This window comes from Pogoniulus pusillus, chromosome 28 (genome assembly GCF_015220805.1).
Source record: "Pogoniulus pusillus isolate bPogPus1 chromosome 28, bPogPus1.pri, whole genome shotgun sequence".
In the NCBI taxonomy this organism is placed as follows: Eukaryota; Metazoa; Chordata; class Aves; order Piciformes; family Lybiidae; genus Pogoniulus; species Pogoniulus pusillus.
In genome coordinates this window covers 18,651,923-18,661,393 of record NC_087291.1, presented here as the reverse complement: position 1 = coordinate 18,661,393, position 9,471 = coordinate 18,651,923, and the positions used below count along the sequence as shown (strand labels likewise).

Genomic DNA, 9,471 nt, shown 5'->3' with positions numbered 1-9,471 from the left:
GGTGGGGCTGGGCTGCCTGCTGGGCTGGATGCTCTCAGAGGGCTCCTCCAGCCCAGCCAGTTCTGTGCCTCTGTGTATTCCTGAGGTGTTTGGGCTGCCTGCTGCCTGTTAATCAAGCAGAGCAGGCCTCTGATCAAGGTGGGTTCTGAGTGGCCTCTGCTGGCAGAGCCATTTCTCATGTTGAACACTCATCTGGGGGTGAGAGGGACTGAGACCCCCAGCAGTGGGGGTGTGCAATGTCACTTGAGTTCCCTGCTGCTTCGCTGCTGGGGGGCTGTGGACAGAGCTTCCACAGGCTCAGCTCCGACCCACTGCTGCTGTTGCTGGTGAGCAGCAGGGTTGGGCTACCTGATCTGCTCCTCTCTTGAGGCAGTCTCTTGGAGCTGTGGCACTGGGAGTTATCAGAGTCGTTTAGGTGTGCCCTGCCCTGGGTCACCCTGCTTCAGCAGGGGGCTGGGGCTCTGCCATCTCCAGAGGTCACTTCCAGCCTCGCCACTCTGTGATTCCAGGGAGAGGTAGGAAATGTAACTGGGGGAGGCAGGAAGAGCCTGGCAGCTGTTTGCTCCTCCCCCCTGTGCTCCCCCAGCATCGACTCCTAAAAGGGGCAAATGAAAGCCCTGGGAGCAGAGCCCTGCGCTCCCAGACCCGGGACTGGGCATCCCCTGCTGCCGGAGTGACAAAGAGCTCCACTCCAGAGCACAGCTTTCATCTGGAACCTCAAAGCTCCTGGAAGCAAGAGAAAAGGCTCTTGGAAGCTGGGCAGCTTTCTGCAAGTTCAACATGACTCCAGCCTCAGAACTTCCCTTTGTGACAGCTCCTGAACTGCTGACTGCTACGTGGAGGCCCAGGGGTCCTGGGCTGGCCAGCTGCGGGGGCACACCAAAGGAAACTCAACCAGGGCAAGAGCAGAGTCCTGCTCCTGGGGAAGAACAGCCCCACAAAGCAGCACAGGCTGGGGGCTCTGGGGAACAGGGCTGGCAGTGCTGGAGGGCAGCAGAATGGCCATGAGCCAGCATTGTGCCCTTGTGGCCAAGGCCAAGGGCACCCTGGGCTGCATCAAGATTGTGGCCAGCAGGGCAAGAGAGGCTCTGCTGCCTCTCTGCTCTGCCCTGGTGAGGGAGGCCACATCTGGAGCACTGTGGCCAGGTCTGGGCTCCCCAGTTCAAGAGGGACAGGGACTGGCTGGAGAGAGCTCAGTGGAGTGGCCTGGAACATCTCTGTGAGGAGGAAAGGCTGAGAGCCCTGGGGCTGATGTGCCTGGAGAAGAGCAGCCTCAGAGGGGTTCCTGCAGCTTCTTCATGCACCCCAGGATGCCATTGGCCACCATGTCCACGAGGGCACTTTGCTGGCTCCTGGGGACCTTGCTGTCCACCAGCACTGCCAGCTCCTTGGCACATGCAGAACCCCACTCTGGCACTCAGCTTGGCTCTGTGCTCACCTGGTGCAATGACAACCGTTCAGAGGAACCCAAGGTGATCCACAGGAGGTTCCTTATTTCTGCAGCTCATCCCAGAAGCCCTCTGGTCATCCTGGTGGCCTCCTCTGGACCCCCTTCAGCAGCTCCAGGCCCTCCCTGTGCTGCAGGTGAGGTCTGAGCAGAGCAGAGGGGCAGGATCCCCTCCCTGTGCTGCTGCTCTCCCTGCTCTGGCTGCAGCCAGCACACAGCTGGCGCTGGGCTGCCAGAACCAGTGCTGGCTCCTGGGCAGTTTGGCACCAACCCCCAGGGCCTGCTCCTACAGGCTGCCCTCAGCCACTCCTCACCCAGCCTGGATTCGTGCTTGTAAAAAAGAAAATTACTTAGAAGTGAGCTCCTCCCTGTCCCTTTTGCACAGAGCACCTTGTGCTGTGGGGGTGGCTGCTCTGTGCCTGGCTCAGGCTAATTGGCTCATTCCCTTCCCCATGATTTATTTATCAGTGCTGTTAATTTGCAGACAGGCCCTGCCTGGAGTACACAGGAGAGTCTGGGGTATTAAAATTGATAAATACATTTAATTCATTGATTTGCAAATGACAAATTTAGTGGCTGTAAAAAGTTCATTGGTTTGGAAGAATGGAATATTGATTTGGTGTTTTATTTTGGTGTGCACTCTAATAAGTTTTGGATGTGCACTTAAGTGCAGGCAGCAGAGCTGCTTGCACCACTTGCTGAGGTCGGTGAAGCTTTGCAACCTCAGCTCCATTTGGAGGGGTTTATAGCTGGGCCATTAAAGGCAGTTTGGGCTGAGGTTGATTTTAAGAGGGTGGTGTCCCTGCTGGCTGCCTCCTCAGCCAAGAGCTCCTGTAGGCACATCCCTGCAGCAGCTTGGTCGCTGCTCAGCACAGGGGGTTCAGAGTGAATGCCCCACACTAACTGCCAGGTGCCAAGGGGGGGGGGGAGGAATTGGCCTGAAACTGTGCCAGGGGAGGGCACAGCCTCATTGACTCTATGGGCTCTAGATCTAACGGTCTGGAGGTTGTTCCCTTGCCTGTTTGGCTGCTCCTGTGTCTCCTGGTGCAGACAATGGTGTCTAGAGGAGAAAGCAGAAACCTTGCAGGAGTGCTGCAGGCCTCCTGCATAGGCAGGGTGCTGGCTTAGGGACCAGCCTGGTGGTGCTGAGCACATGCAGAGCACTGCCATCACCTGAAAGGTGAAGGAATTCAGCTCCCTCAGCCCTGGGCCAGATAAGCCTTTCAGCATTCCCAGCAATGCCTCCCAATCTCAGCAAAGCAGCAGTGCCCAGCCCCCTGTCACCTGTGCCTGGCAGAGGCTGCACTCCCAGGTGCTCTGACTCCTCTGGATCAGCTGCACAGGAGATGTTTGCTTTGCATCATCAAGTTATGGAGTGAGAACCACCCCCAGAGTGCAGGAAGGGTTTGCTGGAGAGACATGAGGGCACAAACTGTACCCAGACATCACCCCTGAAGAAGCCTGACCTCATTATGCTGTCCTGTCTCAGTCCCCTCTGGCTCTGCTGATGTCATTGCGTGTGCAGTGAGGTAACAGAGGAGAACACTGCAGGAAGGGGGGAAAAGGAGAAGAGGGGGAAGGGGAAAGCAAAGGGGAAAAGAGGAGGAAAGGGGCAATAAAAGGAAAGGGAAAGGAAAACAAGAGAAGAGCAAAGTGACTGCAGTGTGGGGTGGAAATCTGTGCCTGGTGGCTGAGTAGGGGAGAGAACATCTCTGAATCAGCCTCGTGTGCCTGGGTCCTGGGGGGCTGCTTGTAGCCAGACAAGCTCTGGGTGATTTCTGGTAGCTTCCTCACCCAAGGACCTTCCCCAGGAGCTCAGGGGCATCACCTGGGGAGCCTGACCAGCTGCAATTCCAAACTGACTCGGTGCACCCCAGTATCCAGGAGGGGCTGAGCCACTGAAAGCATCTGCAGAAGCCACACAGAGAGAATAATTTATTACTGTTTTCCAAAGGAATGTTTCTCTCCCGGACCATTTACACAACCCCCTGTGTAACTCGGGAAACCACCAGGAAGCCTTGCGAGGGGCCCAAGGGGCCAGCCAGAGGCGGGGCTCAGCTGCAGCTCGCTCCTGCAGGTGTAGGTACCCAAAGGCTTTGCATCATTCTGCAGCTTGCAGTTCGTTCCTGTTTGCTGCCTCTTGGTGTGCTTGGCAGGAAGAGGACAGGGCTGGCACTCTGCAGACCAGTGAGCCTGTGTTAGTTAAAACCCCAAACCAGCCCCGTGCTTACTGCAGGGGCACACAGGCCAAGCAGCTGCTTCAAGCAGCTAGAAAGCATGGCAGGGCTGCAGCTCCCTGACCTGCCGTCGTGGAGAGGACACCTGGGCAGGCACTGCAGCCCTCAACTGCTCAGTTACATCCAGTCTGCAATGGGCTGGGCTGGAAGGGAGCTCCAAAGCTCATCCAGTCCAGCCCCCTGCACTCAGCAGGGACATCCTCCACCACAGCAGCTTGCTCACAGCCTGCTCCAGCCTCACCTTCAGTAGCTCCAGCCATGGGGCCTCAACCACCTCCCTGGGCAGCCTGTGGCACTGCTCCAGCAGCCTCCTGCTGCACAACTTGTTCCTCACCTCCAGTCTCAATCTGCTCTCATTCCAAACCATTGCCCACATGGGATCCTCATCACAGCAGCACCCATTTTTAAACAGAAGCTTCACACGTTTGAAACCAATGGCATTTGGGTGCAGATCTGCACAACAAATCTGTGCTAAACGTGCTCCAGAAGAACTTCAGTCACCACCCCCCCAGAAACCCACGAGGATTTTTTGACCAGTGTTTAAGCCAGGAAGCTGTTGTTACTGGGATGTTGCAGTTTGAGTGACCTCTTTTCCTTGGGTTAATAATCAAGAATAAAATGTAGGGAGAGGGAAGGAAAGAGGAAAAGAATACAAATAGGAAAAGGAAGAAAGGAAAGAAAAGAAAGGTGAGGAGAGAAAAGGAAAGAAAAAATTAAAGGGAAGGGAAATAAATACAAATATATTTACATACTCATATGTCAATACATGAATTGATTAACAGGAACTAGATCAATAATGAAGAATAAAAAAGCTAAGGTTGATTCACTTGGAGCGGATCCATCACTGCCATCAGGATGCTGAAACTCCTTCACGGCTCAGTCTAAACACACCCAAAGCCGTAGCTCGGCTCCGTGTGTCAGCTCAGTCCTGCTTTCAGTCACACTGCTGCTAAAATGCAAAGCACATCAGTTGTGAACCCCAAGGGTGGCAGCAGGTAGAGCAAAACAACCAGCTCAGCCAGGCTGAAAACTTGCTCCTCCAAGGAGATGCCCTCTGGGCACTAACACCGGTGCCGGGCATTTCGTGCGCTGTGGGCAGCTGCTGCTGGTTTGCTCTTGGGCTGTTTGCTCTTCCTCCCTCCCTTGTGCTTTTGCCATCACAGAATGGAATGGGTTGGGTTGGAATGGGCCTTTAAAGGTCAATCCCTCTCAGAACCCTGACTCCTGCTCTTCCAAGGACTGAAATGTAATCATCATCATCATCATCATCATCATCATCATCATCATCATCATCATCATCATCTTCTTCCATTCGTTTGCTAAAGCAGATCATCCTTGCTGGTGTGTAGCATGGACCCTGTTCCCCTTGTGATGGTATGGCAGAAGGGTCTGGAACAGCTTTTGCTCAGTGATGGGAGACCCAAACCAACAGTCCCCTGAAGGCAGCTTAGCAGCAGTGGTGGGATTGTGAGCTCTTGGTAAGGGGCTGGACTTGATCACCTCCAAGGTCTCCTCCAGCCTCAGCAGTCCTGTGACTCTGATGTGGGCTCCAAAGCAGCTGTCCCTGTGCTCTCAGCAGATGTCCCTCAGTGAACACTGAATCATTTCTGTGCCTGAGCCTGGGGCCGGAGCCGTGGGGACCATCGCTTGGGCTAGGTCAGGTAGCTGGAAATGCTGAACACTTCTTTTGCTGAGTGGAGCTGCTGGCTCTGGCTGGAGCAAGAGTGCTGGTGGGGCTCTCGGCTCTGCAGCAGGGGCTGAGCCAAGGGGGCTGGGGGCAGCTGCGGGGTGAGTAAGGCTGGGAGGCAGGCGGCGTGTGGCAGTGCGGGCAGCAGCAGCGGGGATGCATGGAGGGGGCTGCTGGCGACCAAGTGCAGTGGGTGCCCTGCCAGCAAAGCAGGGTGGGCGGGAAGCAGGGCTGGTGACAGTGGGCACAGGGACACGGGGGCAAAGTGTGCTGGGGAGAGGGGGTGCAGGTGTGCCAGGGAGAGGTGGCTGCCGTGGGGGTGCAGGGCTGCAGAGAGCACGAAGCGCTGGAGCAGCGTGTGGTGGACAGTGGTGAGGGTGGCCTGCTGCTGGGCAGGGAGGGCAGCAGCTGCTGCAGCTGGGCCTGGGCAGGGCACAACCTTCAGCTGCTTGGCCAGGAGCTGCTTCTGCATGTGCTGCTGGGCTTGCAGCTGCAGCAGCCTGTACTTGTCCACCTCCTCTGGGGAGAATGTGACAGGCTGCTGAGGGAAGGGAGGGCATGAGGACCCCCTGCACCCTTCTGGGTCACTGACTGCGCCACCAGGGTGCTGTGCAGCATGGGCACAGAGAGGGCCCGAGCTGCCCTCTGCCCAGGCACAGTCCGTGACCACAGCAGGGAGTTCTTTGGTCTCTATGCAAGGAGCAACAACAGAGTACCTGCTGGAGGGGAGAGCAGCAGGGGAGTCACTTGGTACCGGCTCACAGCCTGCCAGCAAGGGCTGCACTTCACTGAAGAAGAGGGGCAGGGGTGGCTCCTGCATCGCTGTGCTCCTCCTGCTCGGGCTCTGGCAGCCTGCTCCTGTTTGGAGGACGTCTTGCAGAAGACAGCGATCACAATGGGTGCCTGGAGACACAGCAGCGCTCCTGAGCTCAGCAGCACTCCTGAGCTCAGCAGCACTCCTGAGCTCAGCAGCACTCCTGAGCTCTGGCGCTTCAGCATTGCCTCTCCTCAGGCTGGTGTCCCGATGCCTCCTGTCCCCTGCAGCCACGCTGAGCAGCTCCTCTGGCACAGGCAGCACCGCAGTGTCACCTGCCGGTGGGGCGAGCTGGAGGGTACAGTGGCTTCGGCAGCGACCCTTCAACCCCTGCCCACAAGTGTTTGGAAGCCTCTCTGAGGTGCACACCTGCCCTGGGCTTCTCTCGGACTCTGCCCTGTGCAGCTGCTGGGCTGCCAGGGACTTTCTTCTCCCATGCACATCCTCTGCCAAGGCTTCAGAGGAGCAGGTGGCCAAGGCTCTGGGCTCACCATTCCCATCCTGTGCAGTCTCCTCTTTTCCCAGCTTGGTGTTGGAAACTCTTTCTGTGTCCTCTTTCATGCGGTTCTCACTGCTGGCAGCCTCTTTGGAGAAGGATCCTGACCGGCTCCCTCTGGATCTTCTGCTGCTTGATCTTTCACTGCTCCTGGAATCTCTGGTGGAAGCACTTTTGGAGCTCTGGTAGCTTCTGCTTCTGCTGTGCCCTTGGCCCAAATGCCCACACCTGCTGTGTTTGGACCTGTCTCTGTGCTGTAGAACATTGTGTCTCCAGCAGCCTCCACACTGAGCTGTGTCCCCCTGCGCCCTCCTCCTGCTCCTGTGACTTCTGCTGGGGCACAGCCAAGCCTCTCCCGCGCCAGCAGGAGGGACACCAGCCCTGTGCTTCCTGTGCCTGCGTCCCTTGCTCTGTCCTTTGCAACACACCAAAGGGTGACCCCTGCTGTGATGGTTTGAGGTGGGGCTCAGGCAGCTCAGGTCGCTCCTTGTGCTGCTCACAGAAGAGTGGGAAGAGCAGGAATACCTCTCAGAGGAGGGCTTTGGAGAAGGGCACCTCCAGCACCTCCTGTAACTCACACAGCCTTCAGTTTCTGAACACCTGCTGCTGGAACTGGATTTAGAACTATGGAAACTTCCAGCAGAGTCTTTGCTGCTGTCGCTGGTGTCGCAGCTGGCCACGTCTGGCAGGGCTCTGCAGTCCTGGTGGCCACGCTTCTCCTCAGAGCAGGGCGGATGGCGCCCTGCAGCCCTGGGCTTTCTCAGCCTAGCTATAACAGCAGCGAAGGAAATGCTTTCGCTCCCGAGGCTCTGTCTGCTTCCTTCCCAGCTCCGGACCAGGTGCTGGGAAGGGCTTCCCACAGCTGCGGTCTGCAGCTGCTTCTCTGGCAGGTGTGTGCTGTGTGAGCCCTCAGGCTGAGCAGGCACTTTGGGTGGGTTCTCATTCGAGCTCTCTGCGATGCGTTTCTGACCGTCCCCATCCCCTCCTTTCCCTGCACCCGACACAGCTTTCTGCTTGGCCCTGCATGGGGCCAGGGAACCTTTCATCTTTTTTGGTCTGGACAAGTGGCCATCTGCTCGCTGTGAGGTTTGCTCCTGGGGCATTAACCCCGAGGCTTGGTTCTCCTCTGCAGGCTGAGCCCGGGGGTGCCCCCTGCAGCTGGCCTGGCGTGCCCCCTGCCGCCTGGCATCTCTGGGGCGTGCGGCCAGCCTGAAGTCGAAGTAGAGAGGGTTGCAGCCGTAGGAGATGCAGGGCTGGCTCTTGGTGAACAGCAGCAGCTCCCTGGGCCACTGCAGGGCGGTGCTGCCGTCCTTGCTCACCACCGGCAGGAACGGCAGTGCCCGCGGCTGGCCCTCGCCAGCCTCCCTCGGCAGCGCTTCCAGGCGCCCCGCGCTGGCTCTGGAGCTCCCTGCAGGCCTCTCTCCCTGCACCTCCCCAGCACTGTCGCTGCCGCTCCTGGCCGAGGCCAGCTCGGGCGCTGCCTGCGGCGGGGGCTCGGGCAGCTGCCCGGGCAGCTGGGCACCGCCGTGCCTGCAGGTGCTGGGCTGTGGACACGCAGGGCTGTGTGGGCAGGGTGCCGAGGGGAGAGCTGCTGGCAGCTGCTCAGGCTCCTGCTGCTTGCTGCCTTGCTCTGCTTCTCGAAGCCCAGAGAAGTCTGCCTTTGACAGCTGTGGCTTGGCTTTGGGGGAGGAAGGGAGGGCACTGGCCTTGTCCTCTGCTGCTCCATCACCACTTCTGTCCTTCTCCTGCGTGCTGGGCTCTGCAGCTCCATGGCTGGACGCACTGGCAGGCAGACCCAGCGGGGCTGGCACAGCAGGTGGCCCTTTGTCCAAGCTCGCTGTCACCTCCTGCTGCAGAAGCGCGCCGGGGCCGCAGCCCTCCGCAGCCTGCCCTGCTGCCCAGCCCGGGGACCCGCCGCAGTCTGCTCCCTCCTCCGAGTTCTCACTGAAAAGGGAGGCTGAGGACTCCAGCTTCAAAGGGACTTTCTTCCAGAAGGAGAAGGACACTCCTGCCCTCGGGGCAGTGCTGCTGCTCTCTGGGAACACCTGGCAGCTGTGGCCCCCAGGCGTGCGGGCTCTGCCAGCAGGGCGCTGCTGCCTGCTTACCATCAGCTGCTCTTTGCCTCGGACACTGCTGGGCAAACCTTCTCCTTCCCTCCTGCTGCTTCTCTGAGAGCTGCCTGGCAGCCTGCCACCCTTGCAGAGCAAACTGCCTTCTGATTGCTGCTTCTCCACCACCAGTCTGGGGGCTTTGAGCAAGGGCCCACTCCTGCTGATGCTGTAAGGTAATGAACAGAGGGAGGAGAAAGCTGAGTGCAGTAACCAGCGGAGGACAGGACTGTGTCAGGCTGGGCAAAGGGACAACCTAAGGGCTGGATTGCATGACCTTTGGAGGTCACTTTCAGCCCAGACCATTCTATGGTCAAGCTGTTGGAGCAGGTACAGAGGAGGCCATGAAGATGTTCAGAGGGCTGGGGCAGCTCTGCTGTGGGCACAGGCTGGGAGAGTTGGGGCTGTGCAACCTGGAGAAGAGAAGGCTCCAGGGAGACCTTAGAGCAGCCTGAAGGTGCTCCAGGAGAATTGGAGAGGGACTTTTGACAAGGGCTGGGAGTGACAGGACCAGGGACAATGGCTTTGAGCTGAGAGATTGAGAGTGGAGATGAGGAAGAGATTTGTTAACAGTGAAGGTTAGGAGACACTGGCACAGGTTGCCCAGGGAGGCTGTGGCTGCCCCCTCACTGGAGGTATTCCAGGCCAGGCTGGATGAGGCCTGGGGCAAGCTGGAATATGG

The 9,471-nt window shown here is 58.3% G+C and overlaps 1 protein-coding gene across 1 annotated transcript in view; it reads right to left on the bottom strand.

Moving 5' to 3' along the window:
- Positions 1-3,369: 3,369 nt before the first annotated feature.
- The window catches only part of ZNF804B (zinc finger protein 804B), a 28,227-nt gene continuing 22,125 nt past the window's right edge, over positions 3,370-9,471 (bottom strand). The window contains exon 4 of the mRNA XM_064166965.1: positions 3,370-8,958. Within this exon, the coding sequence (XP_064023035.1) occupies positions 5,337-8,958 (3,622 nt within the window). The 3' untranslated portion in view covers positions 3,370-5,336. The remainder of the gene's footprint in view (positions 8,959-9,471) is intronic.